This window comes from Aspergillus niger (genome assembly GCF_000002855.4).
Source record: "Aspergillus niger supercontig An07".
Classification (NCBI taxonomy): domain Eukaryota; kingdom Fungi; phylum Ascomycota; class Eurotiomycetes; order Eurotiales; family Aspergillaceae; genus Aspergillus; species Aspergillus niger.
Window position 1 is genome coordinate 13387 of NT_166523.1, and position 23486 is coordinate 36872.

At 51.1% G+C, this 23486-nt stretch overlaps 12 protein-coding genes across 12 annotated transcripts; 5 read left to right on the forward strand and 7 right to left on the reverse strand.

Moving 5' to 3' along the window:
* Window positions 1-477: 477 nt before the first annotated feature.
* On the forward strand, window positions 478-2176 carry An07g00080 (uncharacterized protein; the record flags this gene model as incomplete). Its single annotated transcript, XM_001391064.1, has 3 exons — window positions 478-543; window positions 631-1737; window positions 1847-2176. 3 exons carry the CDS (start codon window positions 478-480, stop codon window positions 2174-2176), a joined length of 1503 nt encoding a protein of 500 aa, XP_001391101.1.
* A 265-nt stretch (window positions 2177-2441) lies between these two features.
* On the reverse strand, window positions 2442-3449 carry An07g00090 (uncharacterized protein; the record flags this gene model as incomplete). The annotated part of the gene is made up of 1 exon (XM_001391065.1): window positions 2442-3449. One exon carries the CDS (start codon window positions 3447-3449, stop codon window positions 2442-2444), a length of 1008 nt encoding a protein of 335 aa, XP_001391102.1.
* A 525-nt stretch (window positions 3450-3974) lies between these two features.
* Window positions 3975-5402, forward strand: An07g00100 (uncharacterized protein; the record flags this gene model as incomplete). The annotated part of the gene is made up of 1 exon (XM_001391066.1): window positions 3975-5402. One exon carries the CDS (start codon window positions 3975-3977, stop codon window positions 5400-5402), a length of 1428 nt encoding a protein of 475 aa, XP_001391103.1.
* Window positions 5403-5533: 131 nt separating this feature from the next.
* On the reverse strand, window positions 5534-6781 carry An07g00110 (uncharacterized protein; the record flags this gene model as incomplete). Its single annotated transcript, XM_059748146.1, has 1 exon — window positions 5534-6781. One exon carries the CDS (start codon window positions 6779-6781, stop codon window positions 5534-5536), a length of 1248 nt encoding a protein of 415 aa, XP_059600821.1.
* A 1277-nt stretch (window positions 6782-8058) lies between these two features.
* An07g00120 (uncharacterized protein) lies at window positions 8059-8634 on the reverse strand (the record flags this gene model as incomplete). The annotated part of the gene is made up of 4 exons (XM_059748147.1): window positions 8059-8084; window positions 8218-8296; window positions 8418-8485; window positions 8631-8634. 4 exons carry the CDS (start codon window positions 8632-8634, stop codon window positions 8059-8061), a joined length of 177 nt encoding a protein of 58 aa, XP_059600822.1.
* Window positions 8635-9158: 524 nt separating this feature from the next.
* On the reverse strand, window positions 9159-9773 carry An07g00130 (uncharacterized protein; the record flags this gene model as incomplete). The annotated part of the gene is made up of 1 exon (XM_001391069.1): window positions 9159-9773. The coding sequence occupies one exon, from the start codon at window positions 9771-9773 to the stop codon at window positions 9159-9161; it is 615 nt and encodes a 204-aa protein (XP_001391106.1).
* Window positions 9774-10200: 427 nt separating this feature from the next.
* An07g00140 (hypothetical protein) lies at window positions 10201-11521 on the reverse strand (the record flags this gene model as incomplete). The annotated part of the gene is made up of 5 exons (XM_059748148.1): window positions 10201-10281; window positions 10356-10404; window positions 10476-10544; window positions 10939-11070; window positions 11472-11521. 5 exons carry the CDS (start codon window positions 11519-11521, stop codon window positions 10201-10203), a joined length of 381 nt encoding a protein of 126 aa, XP_059600823.1.
* Window positions 11522-11784: 263 nt separating this feature from the next.
* Window positions 11785-13671, reverse strand: An07g00150 (uncharacterized protein; the record flags this gene model as incomplete). The annotated part of the gene is made up of 5 exons (XM_001391071.3): window positions 11785-12158; window positions 12281-12645; window positions 12712-13050; window positions 13113-13443; window positions 13503-13671. The coding sequence occupies 5 exons, from the start codon at window positions 13669-13671 to the stop codon at window positions 11785-11787; spliced, it is 1578 nt and encodes a 525-aa protein (XP_001391108.3).
* Window positions 13672-14760: 1089 nt separating this feature from the next.
* Window positions 14761-16123, forward strand: An07g00160 (uncharacterized protein; the record flags this gene model as incomplete). The annotated part of the gene is made up of 4 exons (XM_059748149.1): window positions 14761-15018; window positions 15101-15325; window positions 15439-15798; window positions 15887-16123. 4 exons carry the CDS (start codon window positions 14761-14763, stop codon window positions 16121-16123), a joined length of 1080 nt encoding a protein of 359 aa, XP_059600824.1.
* A 1188-nt stretch (window positions 16124-17311) lies between these two features.
* Window positions 17312-20272, forward strand: An07g00170 (hypothetical protein; the record flags this gene model as incomplete). The annotated part of the gene is made up of 6 exons (XM_059748150.1): window positions 17312-17516; window positions 17549-18156; window positions 18223-19145; window positions 19206-19673; window positions 19725-19966; window positions 20175-20272. 6 exons carry the CDS (start codon window positions 17312-17314, stop codon window positions 20270-20272), a joined length of 2544 nt encoding a protein of 847 aa, XP_059600825.1.
* A 280-nt stretch (window positions 20273-20552) lies between these two features.
* On the reverse strand, window positions 20553-21176 carry An07g00180 (uncharacterized protein; the record flags this gene model as incomplete). The annotated part of the gene is made up of 5 exons (XM_059748151.1): window positions 20553-20582; window positions 20623-20707; window positions 20817-20832; window positions 20862-20899; window positions 21082-21176. The coding sequence occupies 5 exons, from the start codon at window positions 21174-21176 to the stop codon at window positions 20553-20555; spliced, it is 264 nt and encodes an 87-aa protein (XP_059600826.1).
* Window positions 21177-22266: 1090 nt separating this feature from the next.
* Window positions 22267-23404, forward strand: An07g00190 (uncharacterized protein; the record flags this gene model as incomplete). Its single annotated transcript, XM_059748152.1, has 5 exons — window positions 22267-22385; window positions 22439-22549; window positions 22598-23022; window positions 23053-23185; window positions 23242-23404. 5 exons carry the CDS (start codon window positions 22267-22269, stop codon window positions 23402-23404), a joined length of 951 nt encoding a protein of 316 aa, XP_059600827.1.
* Window positions 23405-23486: the final 82 nt, after the last annotated feature.

Sequence of the window (23486 nt, forward strand, 5' to 3'; positions counted from 1 at the left end):
GAATGTTAAGGCCTTGCGGGGGTGGTTCGTTTAGCTGCCAGCCTCTTTATAGCCAGGACAGAATGGGGAAATTGAGTCTCAGCTTCAACCTCCAAGCGGAGGAACGGACATAGCGGAGTTAAGGGCCCAAAGGACCGGACCCAGTGACAGAGAGGGTATCTGGCAGAAAGTGGATGGCCTGAACACATGGAGCAGCCGATCGCGCTTGTCGATCCATCCCTTGCTTGGTCCAGCCCGTTCTAGGGTTGTCCTATCACCATGCGACCGAAACGCCGACGCAGCCGACAGCGCCGAGGAATGGGCTGGGGATTAGGGATGCATATGCATGCATGCCTATAGTCCAGATCAAAGACCGTAAGAGATCGACCAGACCGGATGGCGTCTCAAAAGAGAAGACCCGGCGCCTCTCGCCCTCCGCTTCTGGCGAACGGGTGAAGGACGACACTCACTCGAAAACAGACAGCTGAGGCATCAACCATGGAGGTGGGACTGTTCCAAACAATGGTGGCCAATGCCAATGGCCTCATACTGGCCGTGCTCGTGGTAAGGATGGGTCCCGCCCGATGCTTTGATTTGAAGTTTAGGATGGGATCGACCAACCTCTAAAATTGGACTGTGCGCGTTTTCTAGTCTCTGGGTTGCTGGGTGATCTACACGCTCTATTTCCACCCCCTGGCCCGAATTCCGGGCCCCAAGTGGTGGATCATCAGCCGGATTCCCTACTTCCGCAGCATTACGACCGGCCAATTCATCCACTCGGTGCGGGCCCTGCACGAGCGCTATGGCCCCGTGGTGCGCCTGGCGGCCAACGAAGTCTCCTTTACCGATCCTCAGGCGTGGCAGGATATCTATGGTCATCACGGCGGCGAGCGGGCCTTTCCCCGGAATCCCGTCTGGTATCAGCCCGCCTTGAATGGCGTGCACCACATCTTGTCTGCAAGCAACAGCGACCATGCCCGCATCCGCCATCTGCTCTCGCACGCCTTTTCTGAGCGGGCGCTCAAGTCCCAGGAGCCCATGATTCAGGTCTTCTTCAACCTCCTCATTGAGCGCTTGCGCCCGCTGGCCGACGGGCGACAGGCCATCAACATCAATGACTGGTTGCAGTACACCACCTTCGACATCACCGGCGAGCTGGAGTTCGGCGAATCCTTTGGCTGTCTGGAGAAGGGCGAGTATCATCCCTGGATCAAAGTGCTGCTGTCGAACTTTCGGAAAATCATTCTCTTTGGGGCCAGCCAGCTGATCCCGGGACTGCGGTTCCTGGTTGGGCTGACCATCCCCAAGGCCGTGATGCAGCAGCGCCAGCAGCACTTCAGCTACACCGTTGACAAGGTCAGCCGCCGGCTGGCACGAGGCAACGACCCCATGCGCCCCGATTTCCTCACCTACATCAACCGCTACAACGAGGATGAGAAGAAGGGGATGAGTCGCGCTGAAATCGACTCGACCTTCAACGTCCTGGTCATAGCTGGCAGCGAAACCACGTCGACTTGCATGACCGCCACCCTGCACTGTCTCCTCCGCAATCCGGCCACCCTGCAGCGTCTCCAGACCGAGATTCGCTCCACGTTCGCCCATGACTCGGACATCACCTTCGATAGCACCATTCCCCTGCCCTATCTGAATGCTGTCATCGAGGAGTCCCTCCGCCTGTGTCCCCCCGCCCCGACCATGTTGCCTCGCGTGACTCCAGCCGCGGGGGCGTATGTCTGTGGATACTGGCTGCCTGGAGGGGTCAGTTTTCTCTCTCTCTTTCTCTCTCTCTCTCTCTCTCTATATATATATATCTCCCCAAGTCCCTAGACCGTCACTAAATCGCTGACTCGTACCTGGAATGCAATAGACCGCCGTCGAAATCAGCCAATATGCCATGAGCCGCTCCCACGCAAACTACGGCGATCCCGATCGCTTCATCCCCGAGCGCTGGCTCGTCGACGAGAAGCCCAATCTCCACCCGCATGATGCCCGCGCGCACCGGCCCTTCAGCTTCGGTCCGCGTAACTGTCTCGGCCGCAGTCTGGCCTGGATGGAGATTCGCTGCGTGCTCTGCAAGCTGTTGTGGAACTTCAACCTGCGGATGGAGAGCCCGGACTACGAATGGAACGAGCAGGGCACCTACGTGATGTGGGACAAGAAGCAGATGCTCATCAGTCTAACACCCGTGAAGCGGTAAAAGGGGGTGCCATGCTTAGCTGGGGGAGGAGGGGGTATAGCATGGAACACTCGGAGCTCTGCAGTTACTTCGTCCTGTGACAGTGCGCCATCCACATATATGAGAGTATACACGAGAGTAATTCACGTATGGAAGTACAACACAATCAGAAGTTTAGAATGCATTGCTAGAGATATATGTGCACTCTCTACAGACCTGGATCATTAGGATATAAACTCCGATAGCTCATCAATCATATAGTTACAAGCGTCACGTAGGCACATGCTTAGACTGCTTCCTTGGTCCAGGGATGCTGGCAGGCCCGCTCCGCCGCGGCGGGAAACAGCTGCCAGCCATTCATTCCAATCGTCTCCGGAGGGATGCCATTCTCCATCTCAAAGCGTCCGACATCCAACCGATTCTCATCCATGGTGGTCGCGGTCGAACAGGGCACACCACAATCCGACCCATACACACAGTGCACCACGCCACACATGCGCACCGCCGGAGCCAAGCCGGTCTTGGCTGTCGCGGCCGTATCGACATAGAGACGACGCAATGTCGCCTCGACCTCGTCGCGACGAAGCCCCTGCGGGTTCGGGACCCAGCTCTCCGTCCCCAGGAGGGCCAGGCGACCCGAGAGGACCGGCACCGCGGCGCCGCAGTGGCCCAGCACAAACACAATGTCCGGGAAGTCGCGGAACACCCCCTGATAGAGCATCGCCACGACGGTGCGCGTCGTATCCAGGGCCACTTCGACCAGGGGCGCCGGTAGCCCATGCTGCGGCGGTGCCAGGGCATTCGGGTGGATGTGTACGACCGCACGGCGTGTGTGAAGCTCCTCCCACACCGGCCGTAGTCGGGGGTCCGCCAGCGACACCCCGTTGTAGACCGTCGAGGTGGCAAACCCATCGGCGGGAATGCGATAGTGCTCACTGTTGCGGTCCGTCACCCTCTGGATCTCCTCCAGACAGGCGTCTGGATTGTCGGTGGGCAGCCCCGCCAGCAAGCCGAATCGGCCTGGCCACTGTCGCACCATCTGCGCCCCGTAGTCATTGGATTGTCGGAGGCCCTCCACGGGGCCCGGTGGAATCGCGCTGAGCATCTGCAGCTGAACGCCGGCGGTGTCGTTGTACCGGAGGGTCTTGTCGGCCTGCCAGTGGTAGGGCTCCTGCACCAAGAAGCACGCTTGATGGAAGGCCTTCATGCCTTCTCGGGCAGCGGCCTCGCTCTTGGGGACTTGGAAGTGCCCGTGGATGTCCAGCCACCCGGTCGGTTGTCTTGCGGACGTCATTTTCGCTTGCGGGATGATGGTCTCTGCCCATGCCAGAAGACCCAAGGGGCAAGTTGGTTGTAGGCGAGTCAGACCTTTGGGTTGTCAGAGACGCTGCAAGGGATTGCGGGTTAGGGCGTTCGCTGCAAACGTCATGACCGCGGCCTTATATCCGCTAACCCCCGGACCCAGACAACCAACCTTCTCTGCGTCTGAAAGCTTATCTCCGAGAGCATGAGCAGTTAGGTCCGTCTTAACTCCATCTCCGTTCGGCGGTCCACTAGGGCCGTTTGATACACGCGATCATGGTGATCGCATCCTTGCTTCATGACTGACCATTCACTATACCGTTCGCCGCAGTCGGATGTAGATCCATAGGGCAATTCGGACGCCGATGACGCCCACGACAAACGCGGGAATAGTTATCTGGGATGTCTACAACCGGCGTATCTAGTTCATGAGCAGCATGACCTTCGGTTATCCCTCTTGCTGAACACTGGCAGTCCTTGCATTCCTTCGGGCCAGCTCTCGCGCACCAACCCTCCGATGGCTCGTATCGATTTGTCCGAGTTGACTATCGCCAAAGTGCACACGGCATTCCGCCGCGGAGACTACAGTGCCGTGGATCTGGTCCAAGCTTATTTGAGACGCATCGACCAGGTGAACCCGCGGCTCAATGCCATCCTGGCCATCAACCCGAATGCGGTCCAAGAAGCTCAAGCCCTGGACGATGCCTTCCGAGCTTCCCGCACATTACGCCCACTCCATGGGGTGCCAGTGCTGGTGAAGGACAATATCTTCACCACCGCGATGCCGACTACTTATGGTTCCAAGGTCGCCGCGTCGCGCCCAGTATTACCCCTCGACGATGCCCAGGTGATCAAACAGCTGCAAGGCGCCGGGGCCATCATTCTGGCGAAGACCACTCTGCCGGATTGGGCGACCGACTTCTTCAGCGCCTCGACTGTCTCGACGTGGACCCAGAACCCCTATGACTTGGCTCGAGACCCGGGCGGTTCCAGCAGCGGCACCGCCGCGGGGATCGCAGCCAACCTGGCTTTGGTCGGCGTGGGTACGGACACGGGGGGCTCCATCCGGCTGCCCTCCTCGTTCTGTAGCTTGGTCGGCATGCGGCCCACCGTCGGCCTGACCAGCCTGGATGGCGTGTCCCCCTTTGTGGGCTGCCAAGATACCGTAGGACCGATGTGTCGCACCGTCACCGACGCCGCGCGCTTACTCGACACGCTCGTCCTGCCCACCAGCCCGCAATCCCTGGCTCCCAGCGGAGGCTCCTACGCGGCGCATCTCCTGCCAGACAGCCTCCCGGGTCCCGTTTGTCTGGGCCATCTGCCACAGCTGGGTGCGGAGGAGGCGGCCGTGGAGGCACTCTTCACTCAGGTCCTCACCCGTCTGCGCGGACATGCTTCGGTCACCGTCCGGGACCTCGATATTCCGAGTCTCTCCTCCACGCTCGCAGCAGCCTCTATCATGCTCAGCCGTGGCCAACATGATCTCGACGACTTCTTGCGGACCACGGTGGGGACCAGTCTGAAGACGATCTATCGGGATCACGCCTACCCGCCCACCAACTTCGGAATACCGGGGGTAGCAACGCATGCTTCGACCCTGACGGACCGCTCCACGGCCTCCAACGCCCGCGATGCCCTCGACCGCATAATAACAGCCCATCTGGGCCAGGCGGGGGTCGAAGTACTCGTGTTTTTGACCGCAGGACGGGCAGCTCCGCGCCAGGAGGATATCACCCCGGAGATGGGAGTGACCTTCCCCGTGCATGCCATGCTGGCCAGCACGCTGCAGTGGCCAGCCATCTCAGTGCCAATCGGGTTTACAGCGACCGGCCTGCCCGTGGGACTGGAGATCCTCGGCAGGCCGCTCAGCGACCAACGCTTGTTAGAAGTGGCCTTTGTTATCGAGCAGATTGTTCAGGGACGCCGCCCCCCCACCGTAGATTGATTAGTTGTAGATTACCCTATAATAACCTGTCCGGCAAAAGTATCTTGATGGCAATATATATCTCCCACGTGTGTGAGCTCCTAAGAATACAACAACAAAACATCGAAGAGATGCTCTCCTCGTTTCACGGGCTAGTCGGTCTCCGTTAGCAGCCGCCGGATTTCCGCTACCCCGCGGTGCGTCGTCAGCACGCGCTCGACATCGTTCTCGTCATTGTGTGAAGAGAACTTGGCAATCACCAGCTCATTGTCCGGATCCACGAAGAGATTCTGACCGTGAATGCCCATGGCGAAAATCATGCGCGGCGCGTCGTGCACCACGTACCAGCCATTGCGGTAGGACATATTCTGGTACACCGGAGCGAAGAGCGGCGCGAAGGCGCCATCATTCCAGGCCTGGCGGTCTCCGTTGTTCCAGGTGTCTTCGAGCACCTCCAGGGGCACAACCTGTCGCGAATCCCATCGTCCGTTCTGTAGGAGTAGCTGTCCCACGCGGGCTAGATCTTGTAGGGATGAGCACAGCCCCCCAGAGGCGCGGGACTTGCCCCCGCGGTCCACAGTAACTTGAGCATCACTGGCGCTGCCCAGCGGCTGCCAAAGGTATCGGCTCAGGAGGCTGGGGAACGCCTCCCCGGTGGCAGCCTCCAGCACGAGGCCGAGTAGGTCGGTATTGGGCGAAAAGTACCAGAAGGTACCCCCGTGAGGGGCCTTGGCGGGCGCCTGGAGGTAGGTGGCAAAGTAGTCGCGCATGGTGATAGGCGGATCCGTAGCCTTGGGCTCGGCCCAGTGGATGGCAACTTCATAAAGACGCGCTTCGTCGTCGGTATAGTAAACTCCCGCACGCATGTCGATCAAGTCCTGGAGCGAGCAGCCCCGATAGGCACTGGTGGCGGCCAGCTGCGGCAGATAGTGCTCGACAGGAAGCTTCGGATCTAGTTTACCCTGTTGGGCGAGGATGCCGACCAACAGTCCCGTCATCGATTTGGAGGCCGACATGTAGATATGCTGGTCGGCGGCCGAGTGGCCCTGGTAGTAGCCCTCGAAGCGGACTTGGCTGCGGTGCAGCACCAGGATGCTGTCCGTGTCAGTGTGCTGGAGGAATTCCTTCCAGTTGTACTGAGGGCCCTCCGGGTTCTGGGGGTCCTGGGGGACGGAAAATGCCTCGAACGAAGTCTCCTGGCGGGGCAGGTCCCACGAGACCTCCTCGTCCGTGGGGATGGACGCTGTCGGAATAAACTGTTCGACGGTGCGGAAACTGGTTCTGCTGACGGGGGCCATCTTCCAGTTCGCTAACGTTGGTTGCGGGTGTGGTGGGCGCGGTGGGCGAGAAGCCGCGGCAGAGGATTGCGGTCGAGGATGCGTGGACCTTCCAAGGACCATCCGACCGCTGCGTGGACAGGGTCGGAGATTATACCCCATGGCCAAGATGGAGCGGCGCATCATCATCATCATGACGATGACAATCGAGACTGATGAAGGGTGATCAGTTGATGACCGAGTATGCGTGGCAATCGGCTTTTGTTTATGTTTGCAGGAGATGCAGGGAACGGCGCGGCTGAGAGTCCAAAGTCGACGTGGCCAACGCGGTGACCAAATGACGTGCAGAAGCCCAGTAAAAGCCAACTGATCGTCCAAGTGGCCTATATTCACACAGTCCAGTTATCGAGGGGGTCGCAATAACTGGGTAATATATCCACAATTTATGTGGAGCATAGTAAACCATAATAAATCCTTTGATATGTTCTGGTGAAACTCTAAAACCCAATCCGGCACTTCCGCATCCAGGAACTGTCATGTTGTGACATCAGGGGTGTAAGCTGTCCATACACCATGTGAATGCCAGAGCAGTGAAACGTTACATAAGACGGTGCCATTGTGTCCCTATGATTGCTGTAGACTACAGCCTACTCAGTGATGCCAGACAACCGATTTGCCGGTGATCACATGGAATGCAATCTACATGAGATCTTTTACTATGTTTTCTAGGTCGAATGCCGACCCCGGAAAGACAGTTAATCAATGTGTGATGCTACCCTTTCTTCTCCCATGGCTGCATACTGGGCATGCTTGGAGTGTTCAGCAGTATACAGCGAATAGACCATGACTTCTCTCCATGGCCGCGTCGAGACAGGCCTGCAACTCTTACCAGGGAGATGGAGTCGCAGCTGCATAGGTGCCTTTCACTAGTATTCTATTGTATCTCTATGGGATAGAGTACTATATACGAGCCCCAAGAGGGGGTAGTGAGCTAGTACATCTAGCAGTTCCTATCGAGAATGATGCCTGGAACTATATCAGAATAGGTGAGGACTTCTGAACACCTCTATTGTAGTTATATTCTTCCGACAGCCTTTTATCAGTGGGTTTATAACGCTGTACCACTGAGATGAATCTTGCAATTTTATATATTCAACCAGCTGTGCTGTTTAGATATTCGAGGAATAATTTTCTTTGTCTTTGATATTTTCTTTTGCTTTATTATTCATTCTTCTTGATATTTAATACCTTTTATTGTACCCGCTTAGTTCTCTTTTACTAGTTATTAGTAGCTTTCTATCCTCTAGATACTTATTAACTAATATTAATTTCCAATCTCAGAACAGGTAAAATTATTTATTCGCTGATAATTAATACCCGATAGACAAATAAAACAGAGATTACATGTTCCTGGAGAAGTCGCTCGCTGTTAAATTGTCATATAGATGATTGAGTCCAAATATAATTTAAGTATAGAAGGATATCTTGAGACAGTATAATAGCATTATAATCGTAAAGAGAATGGTATTATGTCTTCTTTTTCTAGGAAAAAATCTGACCAAGTAAAACATTTGGGATTCCTGCATCCCAATAGCATTGCACTGCAATGTCATTACCCTTGTGGTATAGATTTGCAATCTAGAGACCCAGGTCTATGATATATTTCATATATATACAGATACAGCGTTGTCGTGGTACTTGCCGTTACCACCATTTCCCCTAATAGATGCTGCTCTTAAATCAGATTAGATTAAGTTACATGACAGCTGATATAAGGGACACGCGAGGAAGCATGAGAGATGGAGGTCTGATAGTTAAGATAGGTAACTGTCCTGTTTTTAACTATACTGCAGCAGGTCTCAAATTTCTCTTAACTTGACTGTTAACCTGATGGAAGATATAAATGATCCCATAGTGCATGCGTGTGGATACAGTAGAGGATAAGCCATAACCATGATATTTAGAAACCTACACATGATGAAAGATAAAGCAGTCGTCCATTACTCGCCTACCCAACCCATTCTCCTACTACTATATATAGTCTCAGCGCCTAATGCAACTACAATGCTTACCCCCACCCTCCAGAGAAACATCCAGATTTCGGGTGAGTGGCTATTGGTTCCTTTATGAGATATATTTCCCAAAGTTCGTCCATTAGCCAGATAGGGTCAACTCTCCGAAAGAATAACAATAATTCAGCCCGCAACTGTATGTCTATGGCACAATTCAAGTCTTGACACGACTGCTTTCTTTTCATAGGCAGGATACTCACCAGGACCCTATTGCCAGGCCTAGCACATTGGAGATGGGGAGGAGGAATATAAACCCAGCACAGCCGTGATACCATCGACTTTTGAAAACTAATTATTCATGCTAGCACTACCGAGCCACTTGGGCAGATCATAACCAAGAAGCCGAATAAAACGCTAATAATTCCGGTATGCCGCTATCTAGACCCCTAGGAGCTAATCCGCATCCATCCTTCAATATATCTATCTATCTATGTATCAATCCCATAAACCCCCAAATCCTCCTCCATTCCCACCAAAGCAAATACTGCACTCTCCTTTCCCCCGAACACCCTCAACTTCCTCACCCCCCTGAACTCCAGCCCACTCTTCTCCAACACCCTCCGACTACGCATATTTTCCGGCGCACAAAACCCAAACACCCCCTGCACGTTCCACTCGCGTTGCACGTACTCAATGACCGCCTTTGCTGCCTCAGTCGCGTATCCTCGCCCTTGGTGTTCTGGAAGAATAGCGAATCCAACGTCTGGTGCAGAGTAGCCATTTGGTGGATCGCCTTGCATGAGGCTTATGGTGCCAATCGGGAGCGTGTTTTGATGAGGTGAGTCGGAGGTGGGCCTGAGGTTGACAAGGAGGAGGCCGAACCCTTTGCGGGTGTATTGGGGAATGATCCGGGTCTGAATGAAGGTCTGGGCGGCATGGCTGTCTGTGATGGAGGTTTTGCCGTTGGTGGCGATGAAGTCGGGGGTATTCCAGAGGTGAGCGAGGAAGGCGCTGTGGGATGGGCTGGTCGGGTCGAAGTAGGTGATGTCAAGGCGGGCGGTGGAGATGGAGAAGTTGGTTGGCGGGTTGGAGGTGCTGGTCATCATGGCGGTACTAATTGCGATGTGGTCCAGTTTGTATAGCAAATGGCCGAGGTGAGGTTATATATATATATAGGAAGCTTCTAGACTCGTGGTGTTATCAGCAGTAGGTTGTTCAAGATCCCCAGGTTGTTTAGGATTTAATTTCCAAGGATACTAAGAAGGATGCTGGATTGACTACTAGTAGACGAGTCCAATCAAGATGGCAAGTTGTACGGTTAGCAGCGGTTCTTATCGTATGATAAGGTCTGACAATTACCGCGGATAAGCCAGATATCGGGGGAATCTAGAAAATCAACCAATGCCATTGTTGTGGTCTGCGCATGCTTACACATAATTCGGAGTCATCGATTGTAGACGCTGATGTGAGATTCCCCCAGAGCCTCCTCGAGCACCAACGCCACCTCACTAATTATTACGAAAATCTGGTTTACCCAAGCGGAAGCGGCATTCCGGGTTGTTGGCCCCAAAGGCTGAAGAATAGAAGACCGGATGGGAGTTCTTGGCAAGCCTGCGACCATAGCCAAGGTAAGGGAGCCCTCTATGCTTCAAGAAATATTCTCATGGGTCCGTACTACCACATACGGCTTTCCTGATTTTGTCACTGTCACAATCTGTTGATGACGGTACGGTGCTACGAAACACTACTAATCTCACCCCCACCTCCTCCCGGGCGTGGGGTTTCGGATTCGGATTTACTCATACACCGTCCCAGTCAACGCATGAAACCCGTGGCTTTGCGGGAACTGCTCCACTGCTTGCTCGGCAGCTTCGCTGCTAATAGCTACACTTACTATATATATATTTCTGCCTTTAATATATGCCTTAGTTGAGAGCTTGACATCGCCCAGATTTAAATCTGGAGATTCCCCAAGCCCTCTCTCAATCTCTGTATGCCCAGAGAACTCAGTACTCTACCTGATCTATTTCCGTGTTGTCTACGGCTCCGAATTGCCTGAAGCCCCGTGTGTATCAAAAATTTGGCTACTCGGATTACTAGTTTAAATATATTAAGAATCCTCTTCAGATTTTCGTCTCTCTCAGGCCAACAAGTGCTTAGGCCGCCTCCAACTCCAGCATACGGCGCAATCCTGCAATCTACTGTCTCCATCCCCAGATCCCACCAAGATCCAGATCTCGCATACCTCAGGTTAGCTTTAACACCAACCTTGATAGCCGCTTGGTAGGTCTCCGAAGGAACCTCCTAGCGCCACCCAACCGCCCACTTTCCTCCGCTAGAGGAGTAGGAAGGGACCGTGAGAAATAATGACCGAGCTTTGACACACCAAGCGCCGCTTTTCTAAAGACTATCCAACACCGACAGCGGCGGGTTCAGAGATCTCTCCGCCCGGACCAAAATGCCACCGCTACACACCGGGGCTCAGTGGCCAAAACAGGTCCGCAGATCAGGGCGCCTTCACCGAGAAATCATATTGATGGAGGGAAAGCCACCGAGGCATTAAAATAGTAGAAAGAGCTCGAGAGCAAGAAGATATTATTATATAGACTAATTAACATCAGTAATATCCGATCCATCCAAGAGAGGAATCTAATGCGAATCATCTCTAAGTGGCTTATCTTAGTAGAAGCATGGGTAAAGATAGATATACCTATTGACAGTGAGATATTTCTCGTGAAGGATGGACTATAGACCTGCTTTATAACATGGTTGTAGGCAGTGTCTATACGGGTTTTCCATACCTCTTGTTCTTCTGACACTGATGAGCTGCTGGCCAATCAACGTGATTCATACATGCTTGCACCGTATAGTCATTGCGGTCACGAAGTGAATAAAGTGCAGACAGGGGCAGTTCTCGAAAGAAAAGCATAACATTCCAAAATTCTCATAGTGGTGACATGCTACAAACGAGAAACAAAAGAAGACAAAGACAAAACCAAGCTTTTCAATTGCCCACCCGGTGCAAGTGGAAGCCTTTACAGGCCCCTTGTTCCATCCACCCCTCTAGCACCCACAGCAGGACACGCTCCCTCGTCGCCATTCAACCTTCATCCTTCACGCAGCCCCCTCATCCCTAGCCGCCTCAGTCCTTGCATACGCCGCCTCTAAATCCGCAAGCCGCTGCTTGATCGACTGCGGCTTCCGCTGATACGTGCACAGCGTCGCAACGAGGCACGCCGCCGCGATACCCGCACAGATGCGCATGTCGGTGTTGAACGTACTAACGTAAACCTGGCGAACGACAAGCTGTTGGCGCACGGGGAGCCGGTAGATCGCGGCGGGGGTCCGGTAGAATTCATTCAGTTGCTCGGGTGTGAGGACGCCGGCGAGCGTGTGCTGGACGTTTGTGTTGAAGACGATGAAGCCCGAGGCGATGCCGATGCTTCCGCCGAAAATGCGCAGTTGGGCGACGATGCCTTGAGCGACGGCTATAAAGGGGGTGGAGGTTAGTTTTTTTTCCTTGATATTTAGACGAGTATCAAGGGATGTCTGTTTGGATTACCCCAGCCAGATATACGCATTGGAAGAAAAGAACAAGGAACGCACGTACCATGATCCTGAAACTCGACCTGCATCGTGGTAAGAAACGTAATTGTAGAGAGACTCAACCCGATCCCAAACCCCAGAATCGCTTCGAGTCCCCACTGCCCCGGTGCAGGATCTATTGAGTCCGTCAGAGTCGAGAGCGAGGCACTCCCTATCACCATGAAAATGCTTGCCAGGTTCAGCGTCCAGAAGGCATTATTTCGCTTCGCAGACGCGGCCCCGCCGATTGCAGAGCCGACGGCTGTGCCTGCCATCAACGGGAGGAGCAGAATGCCAGATGCGACCGCGTCCTTCAAGTTGACAATCTGCGCACGCAGGGGGATGTTGACGATGACCAGAAGCATGACAAATCCCGTTAGGATGGTGCTCCTGTTGCGGGCCCGTCAGTGGGGTGCTATATAATATTCTCCGGGGATCGCTTCCAAAGAAACTCACACGAAGCCAGCGACCATGACACGGCTTGACAGTAGCCGGAACGGCAATTGAGGCCGAATATGCTTGAATCTCGGTTTGGACAAGATAACCCACTGCCAGTAGACGAGCGCTCCCCATGACAGTGCGGAGATGATGAGGACGATAATCACGGGGGCGCTGTTCCACGCATAGGCTCTGATCGCTGCTTCATTCAAGATGAAGACGAAGAGGACAGATCCGACAAGTATGAGAAGTGCGCCGAGATAGTCAAGGTGCCGGAAACGAACATTCTTCGCGAAATGGAAATCGTTGGGCCACACGAGCAGCAGGGTGACCAGAGGAAGAAACGCACATGGGCCGCTAGACAAAGTGATTAGACAGTTTTCTTTATTCGCATCTTTTGAGCTGTTGCAAGGACGCACTTTATCCAGAATCCCCAGCGCCAGGTACGGTAACTCGTCAGGGCGCCCCCGATCAACGGCCCGCTAATCCCAGCAAGGGCGACAACCACGCCGATGATGCCAGATATTGCAGGGAGTAAAGGAGGGGGGCTGATCTCGGGATATATAATCATGGCCATCGCGTACAGCCCCGATCCGCCGATTCCCTGCATCGCACGGAAGCCGATGAGCTGGCCCATATTCTTCGACGCGGCGCATCCCATCGACGCGCCGAGGAAGATCACGAAGCACATGCACAGGAGGAATTTTCGGCCAATAACATCGGATAATCTTGCCATGAATACGGCGCATCCTGCGTTTGTGTTGAGTGAAGATGTCTCGAGAAGAGCAAAGCAAGAAGTGGATATTCACCAACATAGGACAGGGTGTACGCCAGGACGATCCACGAGCAGGTTTTGAATCCATCGAATTCGTCAGAAATGGTGTATAGCATGGTCGAAATAATGGTGGTATCCATCAAAGACAAGAACAGTCCGATGGCGATGCTTCGGGAATTCATGGTCAGTGCTCCGTCACTCATGGCGCCGGCGAAGCCTCTCTTGCGGTCTCACCAGAGAAGAATAATCACCAGCCTCCATGTTGCAATTGTTGGGCGCGGAATTTCAAAGGATGGAGACACATCTTCGCTGGTAGCCGTGGGTACCTCAGCACCCATAATGATTACCCAAGCAGGTGGTAGAACGATGTAGAAGGGAATTAACACGGACAGATACAGGCGTATCTGTATAGTGAACAATATATTATGGCTGGCGAAAAGGTGGTGCCTAGACAAGGCTTCAGCCCAGCTTAAGTGCTCAAAACTGCTAAGCTCAATGCCAGTGACACCCTCTCCGCCAACACGCAGCAGTGCTTGGCGCTGTCGTGAGGGGAAAAACCAACCGGCGAGTTTCTTCGGCCAGGTGTCGGCTGCGGCGATGGACCCTTGCTAGTGTGGGCTGCCCGGCGTGACTGTGTCAGGTGCCAGGCTATCCTCATAGTGCGATCTGATTTGGCATTTAGCCTATCTGGGGACGGGGCTACTTGCGTACCCAAAATTGCTAGATTCGCCGATGGACGTGTCGGACGTTCACCATGCGGTATCAACCTCATGCGGCCGAAGAAGCCTCTAGAGACCGACGGCCAGGTACAAGTATCCCATGATTTGTATGGTCCAAGTTGCTTCAGACACCATAAGACAATAATTATCCAGGAGTGGCAACACATGCCCTAGTACCAACAATCCAACAATGAATGATTCAACGATGAAAGCCGAGCATATCAGCTCTAGCACAATGCTTGCACCCCACTTATTTTCCTGCTTCGGGGTTCCAGGACGTGGGCTACACCCCTGCAGAAACGCGATTCAGCCACAGTTCTGGACTTGTACGGAATAAAAACCGACATCACCGCCCTCAGCACCACGCTCGATGGCTTCGACGGGACTTGAACGGAGCTGTTGACGTCGAGTATGCCAAGACCGACCTGGAGGATGGTCTGAATCAAGCCATCAACGATGTCGTCGCCTCTAGCACGTTTGCGACTGCGAGCAGCACAAGAGTCACAAACTCCGTGACGGGCCTCAAGCCGACCTTTCTTCAGGAGAATACTACTGAGGTTATCTCGAGCCAGAATGACTGGAACAGCCCCTGAACAGGCACGTGTCATTAAAATCAAGTGGCAGAAGCTTGGGATCAGGGTCACTGCCTTGATGACAGTCGTGGAAAACTCGCACCTCATTGACCTGCTATTCAAAAATCTTCCATATCGTGCCCTTCAAAGCCATGCGTTAGTGTCCGGTGATCACCTATATCACATTATTCCTGCCGAGGAGTTCATCGAAAGAAGCTGCCTAAACCTCATACGTGTTATTCAATACTCACACAGATTGGTATTAGTGCACGTCTGCAACCCATACTGTCCCAAACACGGCTGACACGCCGGATGGGACTGTGTTTCTCTACAGAAATCAGCATATGGCAATAAAGTATGGCCCTCTTTCTGAATATCTTCCTGCTGCACCTTGTAAATTTGTCATCCCTGAGGACAAACACAAGCTGCCAAAAGCCGGGAATAGCCTGTGGCATGCCTGTTATGATACCGCACAGGCTATTAATGTGGTGGTTTGGGACGCTACTCAGTCTGAACTGACTCATTATCTTCCATTCCAAATCCGCCGGACGAGTGCTAGAGAAGAGGTCAAGGATATTATCTAAGAGATCCATGTAAGAGTAAGTGATGCCCTATTGTTCAAATCAAGGTTCATAATAAATTATGTAGACATTGCTAAAAATATCTTGTTTGATATCAGACTGAAACGTCGTGGTCGGGACTATCTCAGGACCTTGAGCTTATTCATAAGGGTCTAGCACCTTCGGGCACAGGCTCAAAAGGTTCTTATTTTTTTACGATGGTTTCCCTCCAAGGACAGATAAGAGCTCTAGGCTATACCGTCCTGAGTAATCTAGTTCGCATGGCAGTAATTCAGCCTCACTTTGATCTGCAGCACTTGGTCACTATGTACAGAATTCTGGCGTCGCCAATTGTCGAGTTCTGTGGTTATATGGTCACTAGATTTCTTTTGGAAATGCATGGAAAGATTGATGCGGCTATTAAGCACAGCGTTGAGAATAGCCCTGACAAGCTGGAGGATGATCGGTGCATTTGCTCAGTATGTTACTATGCTTAACGCCCAAAATTTGCAACTCTTTCCCTGGAAGCTTGGGGCTGAGTACCAAATTGCACTGCCCGTGTCCTAGGCTGCAACCTCGCTTGCAGGCTGCAGTAGCTGGTATGGATGCTTCTTACTCAAACCCCGCCCTTCTACAAAGATTCCGCGCTACCTGATATTAACAGGGATGGGGAGGCAATCATTTCCTGCACATGAGGTTATATCGGGATTTGCTACAAAAGACGAGCTCCAATCTGCGCATCAACTGGACTCATTTGACATCATAAAAACGAAACTATTACTTTGGGTTATGGGCAATTTCTAATTGTGAAAGTGGAACAACCCAAAGAATCCATGACCTTTTGTGTTGTATGGATCAATCTAGTTTCTAAAGACTTACTATTTCGCACTAAGTGTGATTAGTGGCATTTGTGTGAGTAGTGGTGGTACAACTAAAAAATCTCATTTCCTGGTCTTCTCAGCTGAATATCTAACTAATGCCTAATCTGGCTTAGGCCATGCGTAGAAATGCTCTATCCACAACTTGTTTGACACCCAAGCAACCGAGAATGGAAATCGCAGTTGTGCCGACCGAGTAACCGGAGTACTCCCGAGCTGAAAATGCAGATCATGATCCTGTGGGCTACTATAGCCAGAATTATCACAGTCACACTGCAACTAAACGCGCAATTCCAAATCACACTTTAGAAAAAACTAATGCCTGCCAAATATGCACCAAACACATATCTGGACTATTACTGTTCGTAACATGAATCCTTGGTCCGAAAGGTCACTTCTTATTGGGCTGTGTTGGTGTACTATGATTAAAATCAAGTAAACCGATGATCTCAACACTACCGTGCGGGTGAATGTTGGAGTAAGATACGTGTTTGCAGTGCATGTGCTTTTGCGGATTCTTTCTGGTCACAACGGTCACAACAAGCAATGCCTCAAAGTATATCTGGTTTGTCTGTGGGAAATTGATTGCAAATATTGATGATACTATTAGAATGTTGAGATATTAAATATATTATCGACGCAGAACATATCTGCAACAGTGGAAAGTTACAACTTCTCGCCTTATCTGGAACCTCATGTGGAGAGATTGAGCCTATTGTTGCTGACTACAATCCAAGAAACTAAGCATAAGCTGTTTCATATAGTCATTGACTACCACGTCCCAACACTCCACTGATCTGCAACGGAAATTGTAGTCTGACTAGGGTAAAGATACACTATCTGTCTATTCGGCAACTAAACTGATGTGACTCTTCTGCATGTGCATGTGCATGGAGACAGCTAAGGAGTGTATCACAGCTAGATCGACGGCTCACCAGTTTATCACACCCGCTTCTGAATCTCTACTTCGACTAATGATATCATGCCCAACCTGATAGACCACAAACAGAAACCAAGCCAGAAAGATCCTTCATGAAAGATATAAAAGCAGGGGAGAACCTCCCCCTTGTTCCATATCTACTCAAGCACTCAACCTCAGATACTCTTCTTCACTATGAAGTTTATTGTCTCTGCGCTTGGTCTTGTCAGCCTTGTGGCCTCGACTGTAGAGGCCTCTATGGCATCGCGCACTCTCGTCCCCGCGCACCCCCCTGGCCACAATGCTACTGATCCAACCCATTTGGTTCCAAAGCTGACGCAGGCTCTCCATTATCGTGAGGATGGCAAGACTGGTGGGACTCCCATCTCTTACTCCTATGGTGAATAAATTTCTAACTGACAGGTCAATCAGAAAAGGACCCATCCTCCTTTGGCCATATGGTCTCGAACTTCAATCACCCCACAGTCGTTCTTGACCATTCCACGCACATATCCAGTGTCACCTGTTCCCCAGGTGAGATGAACATCTGCTTCAAGTCTGAAGATGCCGAACATCAGGCCAGTGAAGAGTGGAACCTGAGCCAGTCGCCCCTTATCCTGGCGACCTACCACTCTGGATGCGGTGGCTACGCGAGTGGTTCACGAAGCTATTGGAACGTGTCCTCAATTACCTTTCAATCGGGGCAGCGATGCGCGCGTGCCAGTGTGACTGAGGTGCCCCTGGAGGAGGCGGCGAAGGACTTCGATCTGGGATTCGGCCATTACCAAACCTCAATCGAAAAGGATGGAGGAATAACTCGTCGCGGAACAGACGACACCATGATCGCCTCAAGCAGCACTGAGGACATCACCGACGACCCGGAAGCGCTTTCTGACTTCTTTGGCGTCAAGATCACAGAGGACTACACCGAAGTGCCTGAAGCCGAGCCTCTCCAATACAACGGCTCTGCAACCATTGAAAGGAGGCAAGTACTTCAGCGGAGATGGGACCCTGTGGGTTGGATCAAAGAGAAGGTTACGGTACGGGTTCCTCTCAACGATCGTTTGCCGTTAAAGACCTTGAGAAAAGAGGCTAATTAATAGCAGCAAGTGAAAGAAGCCGTTGTGGAAGTGTACCATGCTGTTGTTGAGCCGATTGTCAAAAAGGTTGTTGATTTTGGCTCGAAAATCGGCAGCCTAATTCAGGATCCCCTGGGCTATGAGTGGAGCCTTGGAGCATCGGTCAGTCAAACCTGGAATATTGGAGGGCAGGGTACTCAGAGAGTTCCCACAACCTCTGGTCTATTCGGTCAAGGCGAGGGTCTAGTGATTGCCGCTAGCGGTGTCTTCCCTGGTGAGCTCAGTTGCGAGAACTGCTATGCTAAGGGTGACGTGTCAGTGTCTGGCCACATTGGATGGAGTATCAATGACGGTCTCAAGACGGGCTATCTCAAAGCCGGGGGGTCATGGGACTCGCAATTGGCGCTGGCCATGAAGCTGCAGGGCCAAAAGAAAATTGAGGGATACAAAAAGCAGCTGCTCTCCAAGAACTTGGTCAACCTGGAGATCCCCGGTGTTATTAGTATCGGACCCGAAGTGTCGCTCAGTGCCGTGATTGATATCTACTTCCAGGCCCAGGCAAACGTCCTCATCGGAGCCCGCTTTGAGGTCTCTTCTGGTGAGGCACACTTGGATTTAGTTAACCAGAAGAACAACAAGCTCAGTGGTTTTAACACCAAGTTTACGCCAATTTCCAAGTTCGACGGGCCCGAGGCTTCAGTAACACTTGATTTTGGCCTGCCGCTCGGTCTGGAATTTGGCATTGATCTGCTCAACGGCAAATGGAAACGTACCGCCGGCATCTTCGACCAACCTTCATTCCAGGTCGTTGGCAAAACGCTAACATCAGAGTGCGACGGCATTGATATCAACCTGCTAGTGCAGAACTACTTCTATCTTAGTGTAGGCGGTCTCTATGACTACGCCATCGACCTCCGCGAGCTGTGGAGCAAGCCTTTGGGATGTGTCGGGTATGTTTGCGGTCCATGGTCTTTTCGAAAACGGATTGTTCGCTAACTGCATGTTTCCAGTACTTCCCAAACCTCTACCGAGTCGGGACAAAGCTCTTTGGCTAGCAGAATGATTGCCATCGGAGCCCGCCAATCCAACACTACGCTCGAGGATCCTGAACAAGCTGTCAACCAAACCTTCGGCAACGGGGGCAGCTCATCACAGCCTCCGACCCTGGTTCCTGTCGAGGTTAATGATAGCTTTATTGAGCCCGTCACTGGTTTCTCCTACAAGCTGGTCTCGGATATTAACCAGACGGCCATCATGATCTCCGGCAAGGAAGATCGCCTTTACCTTGCCCCGTATGGTGACCCTGATGCCAGTAGCGGAGCTCCCTTTGCGGTGGAGGCCGAGGCCTCAGAGTCCGTGCTTATCGGCGACGTTTTTGGTGGATACTTCAACTACAATCCGACCGAGATGAAGCAAGCGGGAGTTAGCAACCTCCGCTCCTCCAGATTAACCAATATCCCGGTTGGTTCCAAATTCATGTGAGTGCAATCCAATGCTGAGTGTATATATTTCGACGCTAACAAATATAGCGCGCTCGCCGAAGTCCCGGCTGAAGAAGTTGGCCATTCATCGGGTATGTACGTGGGGGTGGATGAGGATAACATTTACGCCTTGGTGGCATGCAGTGTGATCGACATGGGGACTCGCGTATATGTGGCCAACGCCAGTACCAATGCGCTGGATCAGTTGAACAACAACGAACTCGCAAATAATGTGGTCGGTGGTAATGTCCGCGGGTGCCAATATGTTTATTTGACATCTGGTACGAAGGGTTTGTTAGTGGCTTGAGTATACCTTTGCTAAACGCCTCTAATTCCTTTCTTTTTGCTATTGATTTATTGGCATCTATGGTAACAGCAAGGGCATGTTAGCCTTATGCCAGGTTTCATGTATCGTGTCAGGATATCAGACAAGTCAAGGAGGTTTTTATATATAGCTATAACATATCAATGTCGGAGAAAGCTACCTACTTTATATAGAAAACGATTCAATTCAATTCATATTCTTATACCTGATCGAGCCCGCTAAGCAATATGCTAGCTATGCAGGTGCATCACTGTTTGAAGCAGGAATATAGCCCCGAACTCTATCAAATTCCTCCAACTTGCAGTAGACACATGTAAAACAGAAGGCAATGCATGCTATGATGTAGGAAGATTATCGCCGTAGCTAAATATAACTAGAATAAATAAGAAAAGCAAAGCATAGTCATACAAAAGTAGATATAATTAAGTGTAGCAGTTGGCCAGCCAGCTGCCTAGCTAGCTGTCTGTAAATTTATTCTCTTTGTTCTTCGTTCATATTCCTGCTTCCAGCATGCATGTTCTTTTTAATATGCGTGGTCTTTCCCGGGTGATTTAATCCGGGGCGTGTGTGGGTCTTTTTATCTATTATCTTGTATCTATTTCAATAGGGAGCGGGCCTTACCATAAGGTAGGCGGAAAGTAGGCGGAGGGTGTTGGCATGAGCGGAGGCCGGTGTGGAGGAAGCCTGGCTGGTCCCTATAGAAATACTAAACACAATCCAGTATTAGGCAATGCAGGGATCCTTAGGTTCTCCTCGTCCAAATCAACCCGGCTCGTATTCTGGAGTCTCATGATTAACGATGTAGCTATACATACAGCCGAAGATGGCCACCTGGCAATGTTCAGTAGGCAGTCACATACAAGTCCTAAGTCTTGTATAGGAATCGGACCAGTCGGAACTTCAGTTTACTTTTACGTTATTCATTACACTTCCAAAACACGAAGAACCATGCGAGTGGTATGTAACTTCTCCTGTTATGCTCACCACGTGAAAGATCACCGTAACACTCTTTTCACAGGCCTGTAAAACAATACTTTCTTCTTTATCAAATGGAAGACTGACTAAACCCAGCAAAGCTACTTATCATGGATGTAAATAGATATATATACTTGATTAGTAGTTTTAATGGGATTCACAGCAGTATATTCTCCTGCCCCGTTCTGTCTTATGCCCATCTTAACAATAAAATAGCCAAGATAATAGATGAACACCGGTCGCTAGGAGTGCTTGTGTTTGCTGCGCTGAGCGAATGTGTCTCTTCCCCTCCTTTCCGGCAGTAGCCGCTGTCACTGGCCAGTCCTCGTCTGATATTTGGCGAAAAGATCATCAGTGGGTCAAGTGGCCCACTTAAGGTAAATATATTACACGCACTAGTATCACTTCCAGTCGCTGTCATTGCCGAGGATGCCGGGGCTGACAGTACAAGCGATGCAGTCAATGGCTGTTCTAAGATTTTGCCCCCTAGATTCGCCAGAAGAGCAGATGCTCATTGGTAGAAGAATTCCCGGTTAATATATATATTGTTAGTACCTTTGCACTTGATGCTGGCGTCACCTTCTGCATATCAAGAGCAGCTATTCCCCTAATAAAGGAACTTGGGAAGGTATTGTTCGATAGGGCCAAAGTGCCGTCTTAACCATGGGGGCCATTTATGCCGTCCCATGACAAAGAGTGGGCCAAGTATGCAACCTAACTATGGGGGCCGTCTATAACGTTCCATAATAAGCACAGGGCCAAATATCCAACCTGACAGTGGGGGCCATGTGTAACGACCCGTAACCAAGAATGGAGCCAAATCATATCGTTCCTTCGCTAAGAAGTGTGCTCCATAAGGGCCCGTTTTACCGTTGGAAAAGACCGACAAATGGTCATAGCAAGTACGGATCACTGTACTGTTCACATGCTTGTATATGCTTGAATGTATTGATACGTGGAACAGGCCAACCCACAACATGTACGAATGTTCACAGCTCCACAATTATCTGGATTCTGCCTTGTCTTCGAGGTTGTATGGCCTCACTTGGTGTTATTTTTATGGAAATTCGTTGATTATCCTAATATACTCCTAGCAGGTTGTTGGAGGCGCTAGTAGGTACCAGTACCTCGCTAGACGTTATTGAATAGTACTTTTGCTACCATCAGGGTTCTCAATTCATTATAAAAGCTTGCTTCTGAACCAGGGAAATTCCTTGCAAAGCCACCCCTCGAATTCCAGAGCCTCACTTAAATTGTTCACTACAACAACATAACCATAATATCTTCATAATGAGAATCCCCAAAGATGACACTGTACCACAGCTACCAAAAGCGAACAGCTGGAATGGGACCACTGTGAAAGCTAAGGATCCTTATGCACTGATGCGCGATTCTAACGCAAACACTCGGTTAGTTTACCTAAGACGATGCCAATGTTTAACTTCACTAATATTATAACTAGACTTACGGCACAGCATTATCTTTGGAAGGAGCTACTCGGGTTCTTGGTTCATCCCGATATCGACACTCGTGCGGCTGACTTGAGAGTCGCTGATATTGCTACTGGAAACGGGTACAGTAATTTGTCTTGTTAAGAAGTAGTCATATCTGACTTTTGCAGTATTTGGCTTCACGATTTTGCTCGTGGAAAACCACCGTCCGTTGATCTACACGGCTTCGATATCAGCCTGGACCAAGTTGGCCCTAAGCCATGGCTACCCACCAATATCCACATGCATATCTGGAATATCTTTGAAGATGTGCCGGATGAGTTCATAGGCTACTTCGACATTGTACATGTTCGTCTGATCACGGTCGTTGTCAAGAATAACGACCCCAGGCCGATTCTAGCAAACCTGAGAAAATTATTGAGTCTGTCCCCGAATTCCAATTATATTGCTAGGCTGACAACCCATTGCATCAAGGACCCGGCGGCTACCTTCAGTGGGATGAGGTTGACACCATTGGATGTTCAATCAAATCGGTACCTGGGACGTCAGCGTCAAACCTTGATGCACTCTTCTCCCAGCTTAAAGGATATGACACGTAAGTGTACTAAAAGAAAGTTGCTAAAAGGATTGGTGCGAGCTTACTTCCGCCCCAGTTGGAAATATGACCTTACGCAAATAATGGATGAAAATGGATTCACCGGCTCAATGCTTTATACGTACGAATACGGACTCGGAAATGCTCGGTTTTGGAGTGATGTGTGAGTTATAAATCAGGCCAACACTAGCTGTCTATTATCACCTAACATTCACATAGATATGTGAGCACATGGAAGGAATTTGCAGAAAACGCACTCAAGACACCGGAGGCATCCAAGAAGTTAGAACACAACGCGATGATGGAGACTTTGAATGGTGCTTCCATCATGGTTCCAAAACTGGTCTGGGTCACGAAGAAAATTGATGGAACGGAGCAGTGAGTGGAGTACAAGCGAGGAATACCTATGTCTGTCACATACACTACCTAAACCTAGCCTTTGAGAATAGAGTGCATGGGAAGTT